This window comes from Lampetra planeri, chromosome 24 (assembly GCF_965212315.1).
Source record: "Lampetra planeri chromosome 24, kcLamPlan1.2.h2, whole genome shotgun sequence".
Taxonomy (NCBI): Eukaryota; Metazoa; Chordata; class Hyperoartia; order Petromyzontiformes; family Petromyzontidae; genus Lampetra; species Lampetra planeri.
The window spans coordinates 6,934,516-6,961,482 of NC_136130.1; the positions used below are offsets into that span (position 1 = coordinate 6,934,516).

Sequence of the window (26,967 nt, forward strand, 5' to 3'; positions counted from 1 at the left end):
TCGTTGTGCCAGACAATTATTGTTCGTGAAAAAAAATTCCCAAAATTTTACACTTCTTCGGCAAAAAAAATGTATTTTACATATATTCAAATAGAACGCATTCATGGCTTTGGCTGAACGTCAGAGTGTAAGAGCCCAGAGCTTAACCCCTCCACAGGCCGTGGCGGAGTAGCGCAGTTGGTAGTGCCCTCGCTTCCCATGCCAAAGGTCGCGGGATCGATCCCCGCGTCCTCCACAGGCGAATATATTTTTAAATCCTTTATATTAAGTTCGCTGCCACGCATATAAAGGATTTATAGTGAAAAACTTTGTTTTTACGGATTATACTTATTAAATCCTTTATATTAAGTTCGCGTGCTTGCTTGCTTGCGTGCTTGCTTGCTTAGGACCGTGCAAATCTTTCGGTCGTTTTTTAACCCACTTCCCGTGAACCAATCGAGCTGACATTTTCCACACAGACTCGTTGTGCCAGACAATTATTGTTCGTGAAAAAAAATTCCCAAAATGTTACACTTTTTAGGCAAAAAATAAATATTTTACATATATTCAAATAGAACTCATTCATCGCTTTGGCTGAACGTCACAGTATAAGAGCCCAGAGCGTAACCCCTCCACAGGCCGTGGTGGAGTAGCGCAGTTGGTAGTGCCTTCGCTTCCCATGCCAAAGGTCGCGGGATCGATCCCCGCGTCCTCCACAGGTGAATATATTTTTAAATCCTTTATATTAAGTTCGCTGCCACGCATATAAAGGATTTATAGTGAAAAACTTTGTTTTTACGGGTTATACTTATTAAATCCTTTATATTAAGTTCGCGTGCTTGCTTGCTTGCTTGCGTGCTTGCTTGCTTAGGACCGTGCAAATCTTTCGCTCGTTTTTTAACCCACTTCCCGTGATCCAATCGAGCTGACATTTTCCACACAGACTCGTTGTGCCAGACAATTATTGTTCGTGAAAAAAAATTCCCAAAATTTTACACTTCTTCGGCAAAAAAAATGTATTTTACATATATTCAAATAGAACGCATTCATGGCTTTGGCTGAACGTCAGAGTGTAAGAGCCCAGAGCTTAACCCCTCCACAGGCCGTGGCGGAGTAGCGCAGTTGGTAGCGCCCTCGCTTCCCATGCCAAAGGTCGCGGGATCGATCCCCGCGTCCTCCACAGGCGAATATATTTTTAAATCCTTTATATTAAGTTCGCTGCCACGCATATAAAGGATTTATAGTGAAAAACTTTGTTTTTACGGGTTATACTTATTGTTCCATTTTCTTTGTCAATGTTTATATTTCGCATCCATACGTCATACTGGGTACTATGCACTGAATGGAAACGTTTGTTTGTATGATGGAGCAAAGAGGTGAACAAGAGCAGAATTACGTGATTTCAAAAAACTCAAGTTGATCATGAACAGCTACATGATGCAATGACTATTAATGTACATGTACAGCATGTAGCACATTTCACATCAGTTTTATTTGAATTCACCGGATGTAGATCAATGCGGTTTACGCCACAGCTTTATGAAAGCTGAACGCGAGCAATGTTCAACTCGAGTCGAACTTAAGTTGGTCGGTGCCGCTTTACACAAATAAAGTGGTCTCCTAGCGCCATCTGATGGGCTTATTGCACCATAGAGTAAACCACTCGTCTGCGCACCTTCAAAGAAATACCGTAGCAAAACTACACGGAATATCTCTCTGCAGCCCCCTCGCGGTGAGCTGACCTCGACATTGGCATTTAGTTCCTCGACATATTCATATTGCCATACGCAAAATAGCATTGCACTGGAGTCTTCGTTTTTTAAACATCTTCAGAATTTCTGACAACTTCACCAACAGCTCCCTTTCCTCTTTATTCCGCCTGATGACGATTGCTTGCGTTGCGATCGAAACGTCGTGATCTATTATTTTTTCTACCTACGTGACTTTAACCGAACGAACAAAAGACTATGGATTCCTGCAGTCACGAAAGCTTCAAATCAAGATTTTACCAACAGCGTCGCAGCCACCGTGGCTGTCACTTGTGTTAATAAATGACACCGGTTTGAACGTAGTGGTCCTTACGTGGTCGTGCTTCATTTGTGCTTTCGATCATTTTTTACCTTCGAAAAAAAATTGGCGATGTCTCCCACCAGCAGAAAGGGCACCTCGCACGCCCAGGGGCTGCGTGCACCCCAGGTGAAGAACCACTGCTCAAACATTTTGGACACTGTATTTTCTGAACCTGAGTTGGGGTTTTTTTTCGCTTCAACAAATGCTGATGACGGTACCGATGCATAACACAGTAGGGCACGGACGAGACTAAATGCTGGTCGCATAAGTTAATTAACACCTGCTTAAACAAATGAACGTGGGGCTAAAACATCTCTTTGAACTGGGACACTACCAGCTTAGTAGTCAGTGACTGTAATTGTTGTGTAGGTTTAATGTACACAAATCCTGTCTGTAATCTAAACACGAAACAAATGGTAAACCATTCGCTATAATAGGACACCCCCAACGTCCACAATATGGCTACAAAGATAAAGATCCCCTATATAGCCTTTAATAGACTATACTCTTTGGTTCTTTCGATAAAGTCACGTAGGTATAAAATAACTAATATTTAAAAAAAACTTTTTTTAAACACGCTTTCATGAAATTTACCGTACTCGTAATGGAAGAACTTCACGACTCCAGGAAGTGGCCCCGAAGCTTGCCATAACCTAAGAGACCTTGGTGATTTACAGCCAACTTCAGTTGAGCGTGGACAATTAGAGCCAAGCCGAAACATAACATATATAAAATAATGTTTAAAAATATATATTTTTAATGATAGAATATAGTATTGTCATCAGTATGACATAAGTATACCAAGTTTGCAGTCGACACCACATTGGGAAGTGGGTTCAAATTGAGTTGCAAGATTTGAGGATACGACAACAGACAGAGTGAGTTCATAGAAAGCGTGTAATAAAAATAAATCACGACGTTTCGGGCGCAACACAAGCGTCCGTCATCAGGTGGGCTTCCCACCTGAACACAGCATATATATTCTTGGTTCTTTCGGTAAAGTCACGTAGAAGGGAAATAATAAAATAATAAAAAGAAAACATATATAATAATTATTTTATTATTTCCCTTCATATTCTTGGTTCTTTCGGTAAAGTCACGTAGAAGTAAAATAATATAAAAAATTATATTTAATCAAATAATTAAAACACATTTTATTATTTCCCTTCTACGTGACTTTACCGAAAGAACCAAGAATATAAATCGACTTCATTAGAAGTCGCTTCAGTCGTTTTGAGTTTGACTCGTAACGACCCCCGGACGCAGCAAATCCACATCCGCTTCCCTATGACGCGCAGGGGATGTTTACACCGCCCTTTGACAAAACTTTTGCAAGTCATAATCGCCCCGAGGGCACACATTCCGTTGTGCGTCCTTCCACTGTTTAAACGCGAAGTGAGCCCCCAGGGCATTTTCTTTATTTACTTCGCCAGCTACTCTCGCCGCCTCGTCTTCATCAGCCGGTCTCCCTGTCCGCGGTAACAGAACGTTCGTGGCGCTAACGTCTTAAGATTTTAGTTTACGCCGATAATCACAATAACATTCGTGTGAAAACGATGAGGTTGACGAAGCGAAGGGGTTTGAGCGTCAATCCCACGCTCGTCGTTGTTGTTTGAGTTGCCGAGTAATCGAGTGCTTTGGACGTGAGTTTTGAGTCGTTGGCTTTAGCGTTTTCGCTTTGAAGGTTACGAATTGTTTCTTTACCTTCGTCTATTTTACATAACTCTTCGTATCATTTAGCTCGTGTTTTAGTAGCTTGTTTAAGTAGCCGTGTGCCAAGTCAGCGGTGTTTCTCATGCGCGATGTACTCGACCCCGTCGCGAGAATGAGGAATTTCCGCAACAACAAAGAACATTCCATGAACTGTGTATATTTGTTTAAATGTTATAATACTTCGTCAACACGATTGATCCTTCCGATGGCCTCGACCGTTTAATTATCACGGCTGGCTGCGTACGGTGCGAAAGAAGTTCAACGTAAATAAATGTGGCATTCACAGTTTCCCTTTAAACTTCGTAATTGTGTTAAAATGTTAATTCTTAATACCGTACGTTTTCTTAAGTTATAATTCCCCAGCTGTTGGATTGCAGTGTGATCACATTTTATCATTACTCGATTCTCGGCAAGGTAAGGTAAAAGGTAAAAACAACGAGCCTACCTTTACCCTACCTTTTACCTTACCACAATACAATCACTCTACCCTACCTTTTACCCTTTAGCAAGGTAAGGTAAAAGGTAAAAAGCAACGACCCTACCTTTACCCTACCTTTTACCTTACCACAATACAATCACTCTTCCTTACCCTTTAGCAGGTAAGGTAAAAGTTAAAAAGCAACGAGTCTACCTTTACCCTACCTTTTACCTTACCACAATTCAATCACTCTACCCTACCTTTTACCCTTTAGCAGGTAAGGTAAAAGGTAAAAAGCAACGAGCCTACCTTTACCCTACCTTTTACCCTTACCCCATACAAATTACCCGATTACAGGGTAATTACTGGGGTACTACTACACGTGAAAAATGTTTATAAGAGGTAAATGCTAGGTAGAGCGCTTAATTCATGTAGAATACTCTGGATGATTCCAATTTTACATGCTTGTTGTATCCTCAAATCTTGTAACTCAATTTTAACCCACTTTCCAATGTGGTATCGACTGCAAACTTGGTATACTTATGTCATACTGATGACAATACTATATTCTATCATTAAAAAAAAAACATTATTTTTACATGTTATGTTTCGGCTTGGGTCTAATTGTCCACGGTCAACTGACGTTGGCTGTAATTGGCCACGGCCCCTTACGTTATGGCAAGCTTCGGGGCCACTTCCTGGAGTCGTGGAGTTCTGCCATTACTAGTACATTTCATAAAAGCATGTTAAAAAAAGTTTTTAAAAAATATTACTTATTAAATGGAAGCCACGGACTGTGCCACGGAGCTTTTAGCGGTAAACAAGGCACCGTATTTACCGGGTAATACTTCGCGCTACCTTTACCCTACTGGGTAATTCTTCCGAGCTACCTTTACCTTACCCTTTAAACTTACCCCTTGGCATGTCGACACCTTTTTACCCTTTTACCCGGTAAAAAGGGTAAATTACCTTACCTTGCCGAGGCCTACTCGACTCTTGTCAACGGTGGAATATGGAATTTCCACTAAAACTGAATTCCACCAAGCTACGTGAAATATATTTAAATTCTAATTGTGTTACTTTGACTACTATGGTCAATGTTTACAAGCTTTGGGAAGATACTACTTGGTGACATCAACAGCGCACCGATGAGCAAGGTTGGGTTATGTACGGTGCGAAAGAAGTTTCAACGTAGAGTGCATGCATACAACAGTTGGTATAATATTGACCATTATGGGAATGTGGAATTTCCACAACTAGCTTACGCCTGTAAACTGGAATTGACCTCCGTCCCACGCTCGTTTAAGCAATGAAAACACGCTCACGCAAGGATCAATACTCTTTGGTTCTTTCGGTAAAGTCACGTAGATGAAAAAAAATAAGAAAATGAAAATAACTAAATAAAATCACGACGTTTCGGAGGCAACACAAGCTCCTTGCTGTGGCTCTTCCACCTGATGACGGAAGCTTGTGTTGCCTCCGAAACGTCGTGGTTTAATTTAGTTATTTTCATTTTATTATTTATATTTTTCATCTACGTGACTTTACCGAAAGAACCAAAGAGTATTTCTAATCTATTTACTAATGAAGTAGGAACTGTGTGGTTAATTTCGTACATTTAATCAGAGCACAGACTGTATGACCAAATCATCCAGAATGCACCCAGTCTCGGATGCTAAGCTGGATTTTGCCTGGAGGACACGTGGTAAAAAGCTGTTACAGGGCTACGTACTCAACAGACGGCAGTGCAGCAAAATCCATGTTGTGGTACTCTGCATCTATGCTCCTGCATGTATGCTCTCCGCCTTAACCAAACCGCACTGGCCAGTGTGAATATGATCGCATAAACCCCCACTGTGTGGGGAGGCTCATATCCAGCAGTGGATTAACAACATGCAAATCTAACGTATAATATGCGCTACCTATTTTCATATTAATTTGTTTAAACCGAGCCTAGGCTCAACATTTCAGATCCCAAAAAAAATGTTTTTTTAAGATTAATCACTTGTAAGTAGTGGCACTGGAAGACATCGCTTGCTTTTGCCAACAAAAGGGATGTCATGTGGCATCGGGGTACGTCACTATTGTGAGCAGAGTTTTTCTCACGAAAGCAAAATGGAAATGATCGAGAAACTACCAAACAAAATTTGAAATTGTCCTTAAATATCTGAAAATGTAAAGGTTTTAAATCCAAAACTCATGCATCTAGTATACACATGTTATATTGGCATACGGCCTGTCTGCCTGAAAATTCCATCGTAACAGATTATATGCTATAAACTCCCAGAAGTTTATCTTGGTTGCTATTGTTTAAGCAAAACATTAACTCTGTAAAGCTACATCACGAGGTGTAAGACGTAAGGTGGAATACGAGCACCATTACTGGATAGTCTTGCGTGTCCAGAGCTAATGAAAACGGAGACAAGAATGAGTGGGGGGGCTATGTGAGCTTAGAAAGCACCCACGTTCACATGTTAGAATGTCCAGAGCTTTACATTTATCCTCATTTGGCCTTGGAGTCCCTGGATGGAAATTACCAGGACAGTCTTTTTGGAGGGTTATACTTTTTTCCCAGAACTGTGATCATTCTTTGAACAGGAAATACTATGGACATGTGTTTCAACTGTACTTTTCGTGGAAAACTCAAGTGACAGAAAGACTGACACGAGGGCATTTTCTTCATCTTGTCAGGTTTATTTTTTTTTCTACAATGTTTTAACAGTGTGCAGGTGATTAATTCGTCAGTATTCAGTATAGTCAGAAGTGATAACTGCACATTACAGGATGTTTCGTGTAATTTCTATGCCGTATACGCAAGGCTACAGTACCATTCCATATAATGGATCACTTAGCCCAAGTAATAAACATGAATACGGACATAACATAATATTGTACACCATACTTTTATAATATGTATATTGCACATTGTGTGCTAGAAGCAATCATATTACAAATACCAAAAATTCCCATAAAAATTAATTTGAAGCGGAGTTTTTTTTATTCACAGCACATGTTGACATATTTACGTGTTGCAGCCCAGCATTTGCCACCTGGATGTCACATAGCAAGCGATGAAGGGCCTCAACTGGGGACAATAAGATCGGAGGTCCCTCTCGCTCGCTTCTTCCTCTTCCCTCGCCTGCGCTCGCGATCTTTGGCTCCGGGGCAAGTGGCACCGGTAAAAACATTGAAGGGCAACTGCCATTGCGGCGCCGTGAGCCATGAGTTCGACACGCAGAGAAACGGATCCACTACTGGGAGGTGTGCTGCCAAAGCAGGGTCGCAGAGGGATGTCACCGGCCGTCAACGACACCAAACTGCGCAGGTGGCTTGCTGTCCCATCCTTTCTGCCGTGTGTGCATCTGCTGTCTAATCCACACCCCTGGCCCACCACTCGTTTAACACATCACTTTTGCAATACTATTTCGGACGCAGGTTTAATTGAAACTGCTCGTTCTGCCGCTGCCTCTTCTTTGCTAGGAATTTTCTCATTTGGTGTAATTTTTTTTAACTATAAGTTGCATGTAGGTGCAGCTCTGAGGCTTTCAGCGTGTCAACTGAATCCTAAATATACTCCAGTGGTTGTCAACCTCTTTTGGCTACCGTGCCTTTTGAATTTTGTTTCAACCGAGTACCCCCTTGCCTGACCCAAAATGGTTCTGAGAATTAAATGTATGAATAATGAACGGCAATATTTTTACCCATTGCCCAATTTGTGAGGTATCCTCACTAGCGAATTAACTGCAAACGAATAAAAAAAATCAACGGACGCATTACGTCATTTGTTCGCACTCGCTAGTTACTCTTGGCAACCACGTTGTTTACAATCATTGATTTAGAAAGGTAATTTATATCGTTCCAGGTTACCATATGGATTTAAAATCTATTGTAGTTATTTTTTTATTGGCAGATTCATCGATGATTATTCACCAATGACTCATGTACGATATAATGTCACATTTATAAATCACTACACGTACCTCTTGGGACATTTCCACGTGCCCCCAGGGGTGTGCATGCCCACAGTTGAGAACCGCTGCTACACTCTATGCATTTCTTTAATATACACAGTATGTGGGAAAGAAATATGCTTATGTAACCTTGCATGAAATTGTGCTGCAAATAGAACCAAAATAGAACGTCTTTTAATACAGTTGATAGAAGATGAGATACGAGCATTTGGAGTAATTCCAAGCTGCAACTTTTTCAGAAAAAGTTTATTATTCAATCGAATATGACAGACTTATTTGTACATTGCCACATCATGCATCCATCATCACAAAATATTAATAGAATCTCTGATCCTGGTTGCAAAGAATATCCTTCTCGTATTGTAACCGTTTAATCAAAAGGGCTTCTGTATGCTGATCACCTATGAGCAGATAACCTGGCATGTGCCGGATCTCATCAGGTGTTGAAAGCTACTAGAAGCAGAGTTAAGCCTGGATAGCACTTGGATAAGTAACCACCATGGACACACTGGTTTTCGTAGATTTGGAGTTTTCGTGACTGCAGGGATCCATACTGTTTGGTTCTTTCGGTAAAATGTATTTTAAATGCATTTTTTTATTTTATACCTACGTGACTTTACCGAAAGAACCAAAGAGTATGGTTTTCATAGGCCTGTTGGGCTACGTGGTGGGAAGCAGAGGGTAGGGCAGCAACATCCATTTCTGTCCTGTACATCTGTGCTCCCACATCTGTGCTACTCGCCTTCAACCACGCACTCACATGTTCAAGTATATAACCACGACGACCCACACGGCATGGGGAGGCCCTCATCCAGCAAGGGATTGAAAAAAAACAAGCCAGAGACTATTGGGGCAAGTTTTGTTAGCAAGCGTATATTAAGCCCATTCACTATTGCTTATTCAGTGCTGGCATTCAAATGCATATAAGTAGTCCTACCAGGCTTGGTTAAACTTAGGGAGGCCAATGGAAATGTTGCACTAGTTTGTACTCATTGGTAGAGGGAGGCTATGGATAAATGGGCTTAATAAACATAAAATGCCATTTACCAGCTTGCATTATTCAAACATAGCCTAGACAGTAAAACGTGTGAAAGCAATGGATGAACCCATGCAATCATAATTTTTTCCACAGCGTTTTCTCACCAAGTTCACGCATGTGCTCGTGCGCGCGTGTGTGTGACTGGGCGGTCCCTCGCATCGCAGGCCGTTCTACGTGGACGCACAGAGCATCGTGGAGCGCGACGCGGAGAGCGGCGAGGAGCGCCTGGCCACCGTCTCCCCGGCCGCATCCCTGCTCTCCAGCCGCCTGCGCTACTACAGCCGCCTCTCGTCCAGCAACTTGACCACCCTGGTTAGCCCCACCTTAGAACTCTGGGGGTGGGCGGGTGGTGACGCACATTGCCTGGCTTGTTAACTGCTTAACGCCGTCGGCCAAAATGTAACGCGCACGTGTCAAACAGGGCCATGGAAAGACGAGTTCTCGGAGAGATTAAAATTGTTTTCACGCGCATCCCCTTGTTCCGAAAGAGAACATTCAATGGAAAGTTGATCGCTGAAAAGGGGCTGGAATGCGGCAAGTGGATTTACCATTGAACATCTGAAAGGCACAACGGTTCAACCGCAGTCATAATTTAATTACGGGAGCATAACGTGGGGAAATATGGCACGTATGCTCATTAAAGGGCGCATTCTGTGGGTGTCAGCAAAGAACTTAAGAGTGTTACAGCTTACTTAATTATATTAACTTGTCAGATGCTCTACAGAAATGCTACAAGAGTGTAAGCTTTTCTATATGTGCGTGATGGTTACCTTATGTGCATTGTATTTTATTGCTTTGGAAAATAAGGAAAATTTGAACTTATCACATGCATAATCATAGCATTAACATTTGTTACCACCGTATTAAATCAATATCAGGTGTGTAGTATGGAAGTTGTCATCCATTCTTACATGTGAATAGTTTTATGGGATTACACTGGTATTACCTCATCATAGCTTTTTTTGCCCTTGAAAACAAACCCTAGCAATTGATTGGTGAGAGTGTGGGTATGTAGCTGATTTGGCAATGCACGTGAGTGCGGGTTTGTGTGCGCGTGTGTGTGCGGTAGTTGCAATGGTTTAGCGAGCTGTGCTATGAGTTCGATTCCTAATCACGGCCAACACCAGTGACGATTATCTGAACCGGTTCTGGGCATCCCCTACATCGACTCGGCCTCAAATGAGTACCTGGTGCGGTGTGTGAACATCGCCACTGGGGAGCCAAAGGCGACTGGTCGTGGTGTTGGCCACCCACCCCCTCGTGCCGGCCTCATAGCTGCTCGCTAACAGCACTTGCCCTAACAGTCTGTTAAGGCTACACGGGGGATCTTTGTCTGCGTCCACAGCAAGCCCCGCATCATGTTATCCCGGCGCCAGATGAGATTTACGTGTACAGTCCCCTGGGCACCGCCTTTCGAGTTAAAGACACGCCAGACGGCGCCAAGCAGCCAAGCCTGGTCACCATGTAAGCAAGCACCAGGCCCGCTTGGGTGAGGTGCGCTCACTCGCTCATTGACGGGATCGATCGTCGACAACCGCGCGCCGCATTTTCAGTCCCCACTCTACCTTTCCCCTGTTAGCTCACAATTGCGGTGTAATAATAATTTGTCTCTGTCCGTATTGATCCTTGGGAAGTGAGCAAAGCGAATGCCCGGTGCAGTTGCTTGCCGCCGTGTTACCTGCGAGTGCAGTTTGTGTAAAGAGAGCGGTGTCTGGCATGTGTTGCTGTGTGTACAATGCGAGAAACAAGTTTTGCATGTTTAAGCAGCACACAAGGTCAGAATACAATGCAAGGCAATTAATTATGCATGCTCTTTTAAGCTTTGGCACTGTAAAATATATACAAATGTGGAATCCACACGAGTTCCAAAAAAAAATATTATGCTCAGCGTTGTGCATGTTGATGGCAGGTCAGTGCTTCTATGCCTAGGCTTATCTCTTCCAATTTCCATTGATTTGTGGCGTAATGCTGTCAAAACTGCTTGCTGTGTTACATCCAGGGTGTCAACAGTCGATTACTGACAAATCCAAAATAATTGTGGGTTGTTGCACATCAATTTGCAACCTCATTAGACACCTCTAAATACAGTAGTGTATTTATAGTGGTAGGTTTTTACCCTTTCAACTGGTACAAAAACTGACACCTTTATACAAGGCATCATGTTTGCAATAACCATAGCACAAGCAGTCAAAATGCAAACAAAAAGAAACAATTCTGATAATGATATGCACTGTCAGTTTTTGTACCAGTTGAAAGGGTAAAAACCTATCACTATATTTTGCCACTGGTAAAGGAGGTCTCATAGTAGTATATTTATTTGTTCAGATAAACGATTCTATTTGAATCCCACAAAAACACTAGGTATTTATGATATAATAAATTACATTCAAATCAAAACATACACATAGTAAAAACATACTATGATAACAAGTATGTTTTTTGTTTGCATTTTGACTGCAAGTATTGTGGTCAATGCAGACATGAACCCTTGTAAAAATGTTTCAGTTTTGTTGCCAGAAAAAAGGGGGAAACCCCTATTATTATATTTTGGTACTGGCAAATGAGGTCTAATGAAATAGATAGTGATGTTCATTGCATTGTGGAATAGTTTATGGGAGTAGATACCTTATTCACCAGTTTGCATTTGTTTATTTTTGTTCAAAGTTTTGCCATTTGGAACACAATGATGGGCACCTCCATCTTGAGCATCCCCTGGGCAATGATGCAGGTAACCCTGACATGTACAAACACTTATACTATTGAAATAGTCTGCAATGGAGTTCAGTTTTCTAAGATGGTAAAGGTACAGGCATGAATGAAATTGCTCGCTCACGCAACTACTGTTGGAAAGGGCTCCACTATAAGGAGCTCAGTAGAGCTTCTGGTTGGTATTTTTGGCCTACTCTTCCACTGGGCAAACATCTTATTAGAGATGAACGTACCCACACTTTCCCCACCAATTGTGATTTGCCAGTTGACTAAATGCGGTGTACCCATTTATACTACTCGGGGAGCAGAGGCAAGAGTATTTGAAATATGTTCCCATTGTTTCAACTGCCGTGCAGAGAACAACCCGGGTACCTCTGGATCGGTATGAAGAAGGCCAATTGCCCAAAACGTCACCTGTTATATAGTTCCTTTCAAGGAAATGTTATTGGCCATGTTGAGCTTTCTGAATTGCAAGTCCAGTGTGCGAACCATTACACTGCAGCAGAGTCCCTGTTTAATTAAAATGATTTGTATGTAAATTGAGTCCCTGTTTAATTAAAATTATTTGTATGTAAATTGAGTCCCTGTTTAATTAAAATGATTTGTATGTAAATTGAGCTTGCCCCCTCCGTTCACCGTGCATTTGCTTATCTGTTCAGGCGGGCTTCACTTTAGGAATCATCATCATCTTCCTGATGGGGCTGATCACCCTTTACAGCTGCTATCGCATCCTGCAGTCACCGAAAGCCATCGGTGAGTGCGCACGCGTGTGCACTTCCTCGCACGCACGCACACACTAGTGCGGTTCCTAAAAACACAGCTGATAATCTGATTCTTCTCATCCTAGAGTGAATACTTTGTCTTGTGCAACATCGAGCATTCTACTGAGACATTTGTCGTGTGTTGGATGGCAATATCGGCGGTCCGAATTTATTCACAGTTATGAATAAGATTGGTGGAATTTGGTGTCTGAGCCTTTCCTGGGGCCTTGACTTGGTTGTTTCAGCCTTATATGAGTATCTAATGCAGTGTGAAAACTTAAGATATGGGAGACTTAAGCGGGCCAAACAAGGTGTTGGCCACACCACTTTCTTTACATACGATGCTGGCCTTAGTAAATGCTAACTAATGAAATTGGCCCCTGTAGTCTGGAAGGTTTAACAGACTATCGTTTTCAACTTATTAGAAAAAAACAATATACAGAAATGTATCTCAATACAACAGCACACACTTGCTGAAGATACACAACTGTGCTAAGGCCAGTCTACCTAGAACATGGGTTTTGCAACCAAAACAACAAAAGCCTTTTTTTCTAATTTATAAAAAAAACACGAGCCGTATGAGACGGTCCTTAATAAATAACATCACGAAACAGTCCTTAATGAGCCGCATGCGGCTCTGGTGCCACAGGTCTATCAACCCTTGCACATGGTAAACTGGACTTCCATGGTGAACTGGACTTTTATAGTAAACTGGACTTCCATGGTAAACTGGACTTCCATGGTAAACTGGACTTCCATGGTGAAACTGGACTTCCAGGTTAACTGGACTTCCAGGTTAACTGGACTTCCACGGTGAAACTGGACTTCCATGGTCAACTGGACTTCCATGGTGAAACTGGACTTCCATGGTGAAACTGGACTTCCAGGTTAACTGGACTTCCACGGTGAACTGGACTTCCATGGTCAGGGTTCGGCAACCAAAATAACAAGAAGAGCTATTTATTTTTTTACTCTGGAGCCACATGTTGCCGACCCCGTGACCTAGAATGATGCTTTTGCCACTCTTTCCCAGATGGTGGTGAAGGCATGGACTTCCCTCAGGTGTGCGGCCACTATTTCGGGCGCTTTGGCCAGTGGATGAGCCTCCTCTTCTCGCTGGTGTCTCTGGCCGGCGCCTTGATCGTCTACTGGGTGCTTATGTCCAACTTCATGTACAACACTGGCCGCTTCATCTACGGTGAGCTCGAGTCAGAGGTCGCAAACGGGTTTTGATTCCTTACCCGTACCCGTACCCGGCCGCACCAGGGTCGCAAACGGGTACCTGTACCCGGCCGTACCCGTACCCTACCCGTACCCTACCCGTACCCAGCCGGGTACGGGTAGGGTACGGGTATCGGGTACCTGATTGCGACCTCTGGGATGAAGCCATGTTGCAGGCGCGGGTGGGTTGATTCTAGGAACTTGAATTGTGAGAAGAGACAAGACGTTGAGAAATGAGTGACAAACAGTTACCAGTGACTCACGGTCTACCCGTACCCGGCCGCACCAGGGTCGCAAACGGGTACCCGTACCCGGCCGGGTACGGGTAGCCGGGTATCGGATAGGGTACGGGTATCGGGTACCCGGTTGCGACCTCTGGCTCGAGTGCACAGACAGGTTGCAGGGCTACCGTGGTGGGCAGTAGAGGGCAGTGCAGAGCAATCTTATGGTGTTGTATTGCTATGCACCTTTGCTCTCTCCTTGCAATACCATTTGAAAAACAAGATACATTTGGGGAATTTCCACAGTTACGGAACTAAAAGACCGATGCATTGGTGTCAGCCAGCTACGATGATATGCGTTCTTCTTTTATGGTATTGTTTGGTGGAGTGGTGGTGCAGTGGATAGCGCACTGCGAACCAAAACCAGCGACCCGAGTGCTGTTACCAACCAAGGAGAGTGATATCATCACCAGTATTGTACCTACTTCGTTTGCCAACCAAGAACTGGGCAGCGTAGTGAATTTGGGTGAAATAATCCCCATGCCCCGCATGCCATAATAGAGGCCCTCATCCAGCATTTCATTGCCAAAATCGGATGTACTTGTACATGTGCATTCTGACCAAGATGTGTGATTGGCTTGCACCATGACTGTCTACTGGGTGCTCATGCCCAACATCATGTGCAATGCGGGCCGCCTCATCTATGTATGTTGAACTTATTTTCAATGTTGAGATTGTGCCGGACTGGTCCTTTCCAAAGCTCGCTTCCTCCGTACAGAGGCATGAGGTCATGGTCGACTCAGCCAATAGTAATATGTGTGGGGATCAGATTAATCAGCACCACATGTCATGATGTCAGCGTCTCTTGGCATGGTGGCGCACACCTGGAATGTAGAGCTTTGGTGGCTCACTCTTTTGTATTCCGGAGACCCCCAAACCAGCTGGACTGCGAATTGGCCATTAGATAGAAGTACTTTACCGTCTCAATCTCTCTTGCCTCTCCATAATCTTTTCTCCCACTGCTTGTCGCTCTCCTCTCTCCGTTTTGCTTTCCCTCTTGCGTCACCATTTGATGCCATTTCACTCTCTCCTAGCCACTCTCCTCTCCACTCTCCATCTCTTGTTCCCTCTATCTACACGGCCAGGGTGCAGGGTGGGTTTGGGGGGGGGCATGCACAAACCAGCTCAACACTGGGATGCAGGTGATGTCATCGCGCAGATGTGCACATTTATGTCACCGCTGCTTGCGCATTTGGCCATGGGACAACCAGGAATCTAGTTATAAATCCAGGCGAAGAATCCAAGCAGTAATCCAGCCAGCAAACATTTTTTCTAACATACACTGGTATAATACCCGATTTGAAATTTGACATGTACTTCCAAGGACAAGCTCCAATGGTTTATTGCGAATGTGAAGTATTGTGAATGTTTAGTATCGTTTTGACTGTGCGACCACATTCTAGACAGCAGAGGGCAGTGCAGCAACATTTATGGTGGTCAAGAATCACGTTTCTGGTGTGGGCAAAATGGAAATGACTTGTTTTTAATGATAGAGAATGTTGGAATGCAATGAATGGACATCCGTACATCTAAAGAATGCGTGTGTGTAAGTCTGATCTGTGGGAAGGGCACATCTTGAGCACGCTAACTCTGGTCATCCTCACACCAGCTTTTGCTCAACCATTGAACAAAGACGGTCACTGCATCGCGCGCTTTCAGATCTGCTTTTACGGCAGTCCAGAACGCTCTTCCTTCCGATATTAGGAAGCCACTGGAGCAATGCACTTTTAAATCCAGATTGAAAACTAATTTCTTCAGATCTGCTCTTTGAGTTTAGTTTGTGGTCCTTCCCACGCACCTCTGATTAACACGATTGGCTACATACGGTGCGAAAAATAAGATCGACATACATACGTGTGTTGGAAAAGTATTTGGCCTGGTGTTATTGATTTTTGTGATGCCATGAAGGAATTTAAATTTTCGAGAGCATATTTGATACCCGAGTACAGGGAATTGCACATAAGCTGCGAGTTAAACTCTGTTAAAGAGTGGAGACATGAAGACTGATGTGTTCTATAAGAATGTGGAATGTCCACCACTGATTCAGGACTGACAACAATGGCCACCATAATGTATGCGCAGTAGTGCACAGGGAGACCCTTTGAGTTGTTAATCATGTGTTTGTGCTTGTGATGTACTTTCTGCGTGACAGACAAAGCCTGTGGAATAAACATGACGGATAATATCCCGAGAACAAATGGTTCTCATCCAGGTATGACATGCACATGACAGCCATAAACTGTTTGAATAACTGCAAACATTTACATTTGGTATATTAACAAAATGTTTCAAGAGAAATGTGTAAACAGTTCCAATAAAATAAGTGTTATACGTGTATAAATCACATTGCTAATACCACTCGTACATAAATCACGTAACACATCTTTTATTCAAATAAAACCTCTAAAGCACTTTGTCGGACACAAAACCTTCATCTTCCATGCTGCATCACAATTCCGCTTATGCAAATCCACCAAGTTTCTGCATTCAACGCCAGTGACTCAAAAGATAACCACTGCAGATGAAATTCCACCAACACCAGGACTTTATGTAAATACTCCATCACCTTTGTGGGATGCTGTCGGCATGAATGACACGATATAAAATGATAGTATGTTTCGATTTAAAGCTTTCGTGACTGCAGGGATTCATCTTCTTGGTTCTTTCGGTAAAGTCACGTAGAAGGGAAGTAATAAAATAATAAAAATAAAACATAATAAAATAATTCTCACCTGAGGACGGCTGCTTGTGTTGTGGCCGAAACGTCGTGAGAATTATTAATTTATTATGTTTTATTTTTATTATTTTATTACTTCCCTTCTACGTGACTTTACCGAAAGAACCAAGAAGATGATAGTATGTTTTATATTATTAAAAGAACCACGAATTTCAAATACACTTTAAAGTTTCTGCTTAAAGGAATTGACGTCAAAGTTACCGTGCGCGGTGCTGCGCTGCAGTGCTCTGCCCGAACCCTGTCAAACAGCTGTCCAACGTGACTGGCTATGAGGGCCTCCTCATGCTGGTGCCGGGAGCGTTCGAGGGACCGCCTGAGGCAGGGCTGCGGGGGGCCACCAACGGCTCCTTTGAGACCTTCAATATGTTCTGGAGCCAGACCAACACCGTGCCCCTCTACCTGGTGCCTCTGCTGCTGCCTCTGCTCAACTTCCGCTCCGCTGCGTTCTTCGCACGCTTCAATAACCTGGGTGAGGCCCGGCGAGGGTGCGCCCCAGGATTTGGGAACAACTCAGGAGACGCTCGGAATTTAGAAACGAAACTCAAGCGTCCCAGCCGGGGCCAGAGGTCGCTGTAATACCAAACAGTCCGGGGTTTTCCGTTTGATTTAATTCCCTCCTGGCCTCGATTTATGGAGGGGGGCTGTATCGCGTCTGTTACAAAAGTAAACTCGGAGGAATAATGTGCAATTAAATTAGGTCAGTTTTGAAAGCAGTCGCAATGTATCGAATCTGAGCTTGCTTTGCGAAAAGAGATATTGTATCCCTTTGGGCTTCTCACCTAGCTTCTGGAAATGGACGTGATTGATTGGTGAGCAGGGCTGGAGGGTCAAATATATAAACAAAATGCAGTCTCTTGTGAGCGAGTCTGACACTGTTGACTTGGTCATGGGTTACGTTTCACAGCAATGAAAACAGCACCTGAATTTCGGTAATGATACTGCTCAGTGTTGGTCTCCCACTGCGCCCGATGGGACATTTTAAATAACTGGCAGCACAAATTGTGAGCTGGGTCAGCAGAGTGTGCCTTGCGCATGGCAGACGAGGCGTGTTGGCAGCTCTGTTGAACGTACTGTAGACTGCTGCTGTTGTGTGATATACTTGGCTAAAGGGTTTACCTTTGCTGGTAATGTTGCATGGGTGATTCTCTGTATTGCATTGTACGTGTCAAATGACATGCGCAACAGCATAAGATGGCATTTTCTTTTGAGCATCTTCCAAATTGTAATTAAACGTGAAACTAAACAATAAATAGCGCTTATCTTGTAGATATCTACCAAGTCTTGTGTCCTGGGCTGTAAGATGATATTGAAGCTCGGTTAATATGGTATACACCATAGTGCCCTACTGACATCACTGCATTGACGTTGCATTATAATGCATATAGCTGATGTATAACACTCACTAGAATTCGATAATTTTGTACTTGACCTTGGCTTTAAAATATATTTTCCCTCATTCACAAGGCTTCAAAAGCCTTATCAGACAGCCCCAGTCCCTTTGCTTCAATATCACAAACTAAATAGCTATCTGGTTTTCAGGCTGTATCTCCCTTCAATACCTCGTGTTTTCAATCTGTTGAGTGGTTAAATAGAGTACATTCATGTTCTTTAAATCAGTGACACTTTATATGTATTTGCTATAAAGTAATTGACGTTTGCCAGTGGTTTCATACGGACAGTCCCAAGTTGGCGGTCTGTAGCCAGTATGTTGTACAAACATGTGGCTTCATTTTGAAAGTGTGTGTTGTGTTGAGCGGTAGCCTAATGGTTAACGCGCTGCCCTACGAACCCGGCGGCCCGAGTTCGACTCCCGCTCATGGCCAACACCAGTGACGATTAGCTGAACCGGTCCTGGGCCTCCCCGAGGTCGAATCAGCCTCAAATGAGTACCTGCTGTGGTGTGTAAAAGCATCGCGACTGGGGAGACAAACGTGGCAGGGCGTGGTGCTGGCAACCCGCCCCCTCGTGTGTCACCAATGAAGGCCGGCACGGCGATACGGAGGGATCTAAGTCTTGTCTTTTTTGTGTGGTTACCACTTTGCAATGTAGGCACAATTTCTGTGGTTTACCTCCTGATCCTGGTCACAGTCAAGGCCTCCCAGTGGGGGATCCACCTCGACTTCCACTGGATCTCGACCAGCGACATACACTTTGTGCCTGGTAAGCTTATCAAGTCAGAATATTAATTTATTTATACTGGAGGAATCAGATGAGCTTTAAAGCTCTTGTTTACATATGTCCAGGAGGGGCAGGTCAGAACATTACAACAACAAATAATACTAAAACACGATACGAGTGCAAAGTATATGAAAGGTAACAAATCAGTTTAAAATTCTATGCAAATAAAATTCTACTTTTTTTATCTTACCAAGTAAAGCCCACTGAGTCATTAGCTTCTTCTTTCAGATGCGACTTGGCCACAAATGATAGCTCAATGAAGTGACTTATCACGTGGAATTGTATAGCAGCTAAATTATCTAAGCGCAGCACATTAGGATTACAACCAACAATGCGTTTGTTTTTCAAACTGGTATCTGGATGAAGTTAAATCGAAACAGGAACACATGGATGAGAGAATAGAGGCAGGTTAAAGGCAAACATCGTACTGTTAAGAAAAATAATTGGACTTAGGCGGTGCACTTCGCTAGAAGGGAAGATGGTTGACAGCCAAGGAACGGATATATCCTAGAAGAAGTCTTCCCAAGGAAATGGAGTGATGAAATCAGCTGCAAGTGCATGGTGGACTATTACATCGCAGGGTCATGATAGATTGCAACAGCCTGGGGAGGCATTCATCCAGCAGCGGTTTGATCATGGCTGGATGAGCACTTTTATACCTTGTTGCTGTTGAATCTTTTTTGTGGTCGTGTGTTTGTGCTTGCAGAGTTTCGCCAGTTTTTCCCTGCCATGACAGGCATCCTAACGCTTGCCTTTTTCCTTCACAACTGCGTCATCACCCTGGTCAAAAACAACCGGCATCCCGAAAACAATGTACGCTAACATTCCCCAGCATAACACACCATACGTTTCGCCGTTCATTATGTTCGATGCCTTAATCGTAAAAGCGTTCCATAAAGGGCCTCAATGGCCTCGATTCCCTTTCGCTAAGCATGTATCGTGTGTGTGTGGCGGTGTGACATGCGTGTGAGCAGGTCAGAGATCTCTCTATTGCTTATGGCCTGGTTGGCTTCACGTACCTCTACGTAGGAATCCTGGTGTTTGCCTCCTTCCCATCTCCACCGCTGTGGAAATCTTGCATTCAAGAGGCAAGTAAAGACCACTCGATATACTGCATATATGCCGTACCATTTTACTGCATAATTTTCATCGATATGTATATAATAAGAAACGAATATAATTGCACATATATATTATTGTTCAGGCTTAGGTAATGATTAACACAGCCTTAATTCGGCATCATTACACTGATGAGAACATGAGCGTGGCTAACCCCGTGAGTGATTGGCAGATGTTTGGGGTTAACCTGAATGTTGGGCCTAATCATCACTTAAGTACATTATTCTGATTATAATTGTATTGAAATTATAATTGAACCCAGAAATGCATCACTAATTGTATTATTTAAAAACTGTGAATCTGGCAACATTTGTATTACTTAATTAGGCCCTGTGGAATATAAAATCTGTCTCCACCTCTCTGCCTGCTGTAAAGAAGGACCATTGCCCAAACCGTCACCTATTACATATACTTTTTTTATTTTTAAAGCCGTGTTATTGACAAATGTGTTTTGAGGTTGTTTTTTCTATATATGGGTAGTGCGCTTCCCTTGTCTGGTAGGTATATCCACCAATGCGCACTGACCAGCATGGTGAAGTATAGTCACATATCTTTCCCCCTATGGTAGTGCAGTCTGAACCATGGTTCTTCGTCACCTGCAACTCTGATTTCATCACACATGATGGCAACATCATAGGCATAGGCGTAACGGATGTTAGGATTCATTAAGTAAGAACAGAACACCTTCTTGACTGGATCGTTACTTCATACGACACGTGGACTGTATCCAAGTAATCAACCGTCGTCAAACTGGGGACAGAATTGAGAGATTTAAAATGAGACATAGTTGGCCTCGGTGGTGTGATAACAAAAGGCGACTCCATAATTTCTGCAAAATGGCAACCTATTCTGTCTCAGAGTGATAGTTGACATTAATTATGGAGGAGCAGGATTCTTAGACTCTCTGGGAATAATACATCGAGTTTTGGGTTTCAAGAGTATATCGGATAGAATTGCCCAGCTAATGGTAAGCCTCTAGAATCACGATGGATTTAACATAATGCGAGTGTATGTCCCAACAACAAGTCATAGAGATGAACAGGTAGATAAAATGTTTGAAGAAATTAACCAACTTGTGAGCGAGGGGTAAAAATCATGGCATCGTCATGGGTGACTGTATCGCAATAGTTGGTAACAGTTGCAGTGGCAAGGAAATGATTACGTTTAACATTGCAATAAGGAATACAAGAGGTTAACTTCTGTTAGTGATCACTATATGAAGTTAACGAATATTATTTTCAAAGAGAAATATATAGGAGATGGAAATGAAGTGGGACCCACGTGATTAAATTAATAATGGGCTTCACCTAGTTATAACAAACAAAACTTGGATTGTCGGAGACAACTGTGTCCTCAACAAAACGAACGTGCAAAGATATCACAGGGTGGTGCGATGCAGGGTGCACTTCAACATCGCCAAAGGACAAAGCTAATTATAGGCACAAACAAAATAGTTATTAAAAAATGTAGGTCAAGGCGTAGCTGATTTTAGACTCAAACCTAAGCGTCATATTCAAATGTCTAGCGAAACACAATGATTGAAGTGACAAATGGATGTCACCACTCTGAATAATGTAATAACTAATGTAACAATGGAAAGTGCATTAAAGTGGTTAGAAAGGTAACATTATCTTAACGGCAATATACATGCTCAGAAAGAGGATAGATTTGTAAAGGGAAATATATTCTCAGCAAGTTATATTCACAGTGACATTAGAAGATGTTTTCTCAAAATCGGATTGGAGGAACTTAGGCATCGCAAATGACAGGCATTGTATTGTATTAACAAAAGTACGTTGACTTGGATCGGACACGTCGCTAAACGAGTTGATGGCTCGTGGTGAAATCTAACATCAGTGGCAGCACAAATAGGTAACTTATTGACGGCGGATGAAGAACAATGAAATTGGCTTGCTTGCACGAGCTAGATTGTTGCATCGCAAGACACTGACAGATGTCGACGGCTTGGGTAGGCTTTCATCCAGCAGTGGATAGATCATAGCTGATGATATGAAAGTGCTGAAATGTTTATAACTATTAGGTTTTACTCATCGGCTAATCCACAGTGTGTATACGTTTTGCTTAATATATTGTATCACTGCACATCATCCCCTTCATTGTATTTACAGAATTTCTTGGACAATCTCCCAAACGATGACATCATGGCTCTGCTGGCGCGAGTCTTTTTGCTCTTCCAGATGAGCACCGTCTTCCCGATGCTGGCGTACATCTTCCGCGTGCAGATTTTCACGCAGATCTGGGGGAAAAGTTACCCCAGGTGACAGCCCTGTCAGTTTCCCTCCCGTTTAAAGAGATGAGGAGGCCACGAGGCACGGCTCAAAGCTCCACTTAATTTGACCAAATTGGCCTCGCCGTGTTTTCTGGAGTCACTTTGACCCGGCATGGAAAAATAGACCCTGCATTGAATCGAGCGGAAAACTCGATCGATCGTTCGTTCGTTCGTTTGACCGTTTCCACTAGGTTGTGCGAAAACTCTTAAAGGCCGTTATTTGTCTGCGTGCTCGAGTGAAATATGTCCAACTTTTGATGCAGTTAAACGTGTCGCACGAGGCGCTCACATTTGTTGTTTTTCGTGTCATTTGTTCCTCAGTGTGCTGCATGTACTGGTGCTCAATATGGTGCTCATCTGCTGCGGAGTTCTCGTCGCTCGATTTTACCCAAACATCGGCGCGATCATTCGGTAAGTGAGCCGGGCTGTTGGGTGCGGTCTAAGTTTTTTGAGTGCTTTGCGAACAGCGAAAAGTAAAAACAAGGAGAAAAATGTACGCATTTACGCACGTAAAAAAAAATCTTGGGAAACTTCCTCCCCCCCACTGCAAAAATAAACGGAATTCTGTGAAGGATGTTAGTGCTTCTGCATATTTTTGTGAAGCCTAAACCATGTGTTGCTCATAAAGTTCCTAATGTGTCACCCCGGTGTGGACCACTAGTCATGGTTGCCTGATTAAAGACAATACTGAGTAATAACAAAAAGCAGCCGTAATCTTGTTAACTATGCTTGAGGCATGTTAGGAATTGGTCAAAAATAAGATTAACTAATCATTCACAGTCTCATAATGTTACACTGGCCCAGCCGTCTTATATACTATTTTTAATGACGCTTCAGTAAAGTTTAGTTTCTCTAAACAAGATAATGTTTCGTATCGGTGATTTTTAAAGAAAGGTTAATCGCCACAGCAGCAGGTCTGGGCATCGTATGTCGTACGAAAAAAAGAGTTCATTGCAGCGCTAAATATTTAATGAATTGGTTTGGACCCTAGGAAAATACTAGCTTTCTTTTACTGCACAGTGTGCCAAGCACACAAATTATTAATGCCAGTGAACAGGCAAGGGCCCCGAGAAAGCAATCTACGCTTGGAGTCCAAGCTCAGCTCTCGTATTGCAGCTTCAATTACTCTTCAACAAAACCCCTTCACCTCACTTCCCTGCCTTGTGCCTCTTCTCGCATGCCACCCTCTCCCCATCTGACCCCCCCCACCCCTCCCCCCCAATCCACATCCTTCCCCCTGTCGCCTTTGCATTCCCCTTCAACCCTCAACATCCCCTCCCGCTCACCCACCTTTTCATCCCCTTTTCACCTTGGCCCCTCCCTCGCTCGCTCACTCGCTTCCTCTCTGTGCCCTCTGCTTCCGTTCCCACTCACCTTTTGTTCCTGCCGTCGCTCTCCTGCTTTCCACCCTCTGGCCTGGCTTCCTGTTGCCCCCCCCCCACCCGCTTCCCCCAAATCCCGACGGCCTTTCCCCTCCCTATTCTCAACGATTATTTTTTTTCACTTTCACACCTCTCGTAAATCAAAACGCCCTGCATATTTCAACCATGCCTCTTCTAACGCCCCCATTTTCTGTTTACTCGTTTTACTTGCGTATTTTATCATTGTTTATCGAGAATTGTAGGACTGTGGTAGACTTACCAACTCACCGTTTGAAGATTGTCAATTAAAATCCCGATTGGTGGTCGACTCATTGATAAATTTAGTGCAACTTTGCAAGCAATACATGGTGGTCGTCTTATGAAGAAACTAGTCCTTCCCAAAGAAGTGTCAAAATGAACTCTAATCAACTATTGCTGCTCGTTTAAGTATTGCAAATCACTGCATTCCCACTGTTCAACCGAGCTGGCCAGGGCCATGCCAAGCCAGCCCGGTGCGGTTCAGGAAGCGCCAGGTTGTTTTCCCACTTGCAGAATCTGCACCGCAATTAACGATTCGAGACACGTGTAGATCACATGGTGTTGTTGTGTTTTAGTTGTACTGACGCACAAGCGATGAACGTGCCATTAGCCGCTCTCCGGCCCGGCTTGGTCTCGAACCAGAATCGGATGTCTTCGTGAGGCCAGAGTTTAACGGTCTATTTCCGACTCTGTTCATCAAATAGCCAGTGGAAAACCACCCGTACATAACGCGCGGGCCCTGCTTTGGCTCTGCTCAGATGTGCCAGTTCAAAAGGGATAAACTTTGACTTGCTGTTTTTGTTCATTATTATGTTGACTCTCCGATCTGCACACCCTCCACCCCCCCCCCCCACCACGTTCCTTTGCCCTCTGATGCAGCTACTCGGGAGCGACGTGCGGCCTAGCGTTTGTGTTCGTGCTGCCGGCGCTCGTGCATTTGCTGTCGGAGAAGCGACGCGGCACGCTGGGCCGGTGGTCCACGCTGGCGCACGTCGCGCTCATGCTGTGCGGCACTGCCAACCTCATCGCCCAGTTCTTCGTGTGAAACGCGGCCTGCCTGCCTTGCCTCAATTTACACTGCCGAATATAATGTCCGTAAAAACAAGAATTCCTCTTAACTTGTTGGTCACGTTTTTTTGTGTTTTTTTAATGCACTAAATGATGCTACGCCTCAAATACTGCACGTGAATTGATATTTTTGTAAGTTTCGATTTTTGTTATTTTAAACTATCAAAATGCACACGATGATTCAAAGGGAAAAAACGTGATTATATACAGGAGTAAGAAAACCGTTATAGGTATCCATGTGCTGCTTTAGAAACATTTTATATTACAACTTGAACAAACTGGCGCACACTTTATGTGTATCTGAATTTATTATGGAGCGTACGTGATTCACTGTATGCCACTTGTGTACTTGCCTGGATAAATGCGGTCACTGTCAATGAAAAACAAAATTATTGATACACTTCATGGCGAATCAAACACTTTGGATTGGCCTCTAACTTTTTTTGCAATGTTGGGTTTTGCTATTTAAATACACATTTTTTACATTCTGTGCATGACGGCTCACAATTTTTAGTTTTCAAATGCTCACAATTTTTAGTTTTCAGTTTACGACGGTCCAATTTACAAAGATGCACATTTATGACGTTGATATAACGTCACCACGGATCGATTTACGACGACAGTTCCAACACGACTTCGAACACATTTGAACAGTCCGTCTGGTTTCCGATATGACTTGGCGTGGAGCTGTTGTTATTCTCAAGTGTCTTCGTGGATTCTTACCTATTAAACCCCGTTAAACATGGCTGATGAAAGGACAAACATCGTCAAGTGATGTTTCTCTCTAGGGCCCGTTCATAAATGACGTCACGCACCTAGGGGGGGGGGGTTGAGAAATGTGACGTCACATCAAAATGTGCAACTTTAAATAATTAAATGCCTTTTTTTCTTCAATGTTTTCTCCTACAACAGGGTGCAGCGCCACATTAAGTACGAACTACAATGACAATAGTTTAAAGTGATTTGAAGCATGTTTTATTTGGGGGGGGGGGGGGGCAGAGCTTTGTGACGTCATATTTGAGGGGGGGGTCAAAAATCGCGTGACGTCATTTATGGACGGCCCCCTATGGGAAAATAGGATCCTATTTACGACGTGGTTTCCAGGAACGCATTGTGTGGTAAAAGCAGGGACCGGATGTACAGGGAAAACTTGTCCAATGGTGCTGTCTTAGCTATTCACGGTTTACCTATCGAGGTCTGTTTTCCGGAACACGGGGTGCGATGTTTTGGCTGTACGCGATTTGACGCTGCCAAGATTCTTGTCTCCGCGTCGAAAAGGTGCGAATGATTCGACTGTGATAACGATTAATTTACCTTGTAGGTTGTTGTGTGTGTGGGGAGCGGTAGTGTTGCGGTTAGCGTGTTGCCCTACAAACCTGGCGACCGAGTTCGATTCCCACTCACGGCCAACACCGGTGACGAGTATCTGAACCGGTCCTGGGCCTCTCCTAGGTCGACTCTGCCTCAAATGAGTGCTTGGTGCGGTGCGTAAACATTGCCACTGGGGAGACAAAGGCGGCCGGGCGTCGTGCTGGCCACCCACCCCCTCGTGTGCCGTGCCGGCCGTCATAGGTGCTGGCTAGCAACACTTGCCCCCAACAGTCTCTTAAGGCTATACGGGGGGTCTTTGTGTGTTTTGTTTGATAATTATGTAACGCATTCGACGGAAATGTTCACAAATTGCCGCATGCGTCTAGACGGCCACTCGTTGAGGACGTCAGCAAGATGGGTGGCTCGATGGCGAATCAGCGACACGCTCAGGGACAAAGGCATTATGCAAATGTGCGCACGTGACCGCATGCATCTTGCCGTCCAGTGGTCGACGTTAGTCACGCGGACGGCATGGTGGCTCATCGTTAAACGTTCAAGCGACAGTGTTAGGGGGTCAAGGCTGGGGCTGGCAATTTCAGGGTGAGGGGGCGAACGTCGGGTTTGAGTGCGGGAAGATGGAGAGAGGGTTTTTTTTGTGTTGGAGTGGAGTTGAAACAAATAAAAATGTACACAAGAAATGGA

At 43.7% G+C, this 26,967-nt stretch overlaps 1 protein-coding gene across 6 annotated transcripts; it reads left to right on the forward strand.

Moving 5' to 3' along the window:
• The first annotated feature begins 3,450 nt into the window (after positions 1 to 3,450).
• SLC38A9 (solute carrier family 38 member 9) lies at positions 3,451 to 26,967 on the forward strand. Of its 6 annotated transcripts, none has more exons than XM_078605480.1 (15): positions 3,451 to 3,527; positions 7,216 to 7,505; positions 9,355 to 9,502; positions 10,536 to 10,654; positions 11,855 to 11,918; positions 12,559 to 12,652; positions 13,694 to 13,858; positions 16,315 to 16,374; positions 17,123 to 17,368; positions 18,949 to 19,059; positions 19,784 to 19,890; positions 20,052 to 20,165; positions 22,326 to 22,474; positions 22,808 to 22,897; positions 24,766 to 26,967. In XM_078605480.1, the coding sequence occupies exons 2-15, from the start codon at positions 7,402 to 7,404 to the stop codon at positions 24,929 to 24,931; spliced, it is 1,737 nt and encodes a 578-aa protein (XP_078461606.1). In that variant the 5' UTR covers positions 3,451 to 3,527; positions 7,216 to 7,401; the 3' UTR covers positions 24,932 to 26,967. The 6 variants fall into 6 exon arrangements, with proteins under 6 accessions (XP_078461606.1, XP_078461608.1, XP_078461607.1 ...); XM_078605482.1 differs by lacking the exon at positions 3,451 to 3,527 and adding an exon at positions 3,534 to 3,692 and having other exon boundaries at positions 7,188 to 7,505; XM_078605481.1 differs by lacking the exon at positions 3,451 to 3,527 and adding an exon at positions 3,534 to 3,692.

Coding starts and splice junctions, on each gene's coding strand:
- SLC38A9 (XM_078605480.1), top strand. CDS start 7,402: ATGAGTTCGACACGCAGAGAAACGGATCCACTACTGGGAGGTGTGCTG. Junction 12,653..13,693: donor GCAGTCACCGAAAGCCATCG/GTGAGTGCGCAC, acceptor ACTCTTTCCCAG/ATGGTGGTGAAGGCATGGAC. Junction 22,475..22,807: donor TGGGGGAAAAGTTACCCCAG/GTGACAGCCCTG, acceptor TTTGTTCCTCAG/TGTGCTGCATGTACTGGTGC.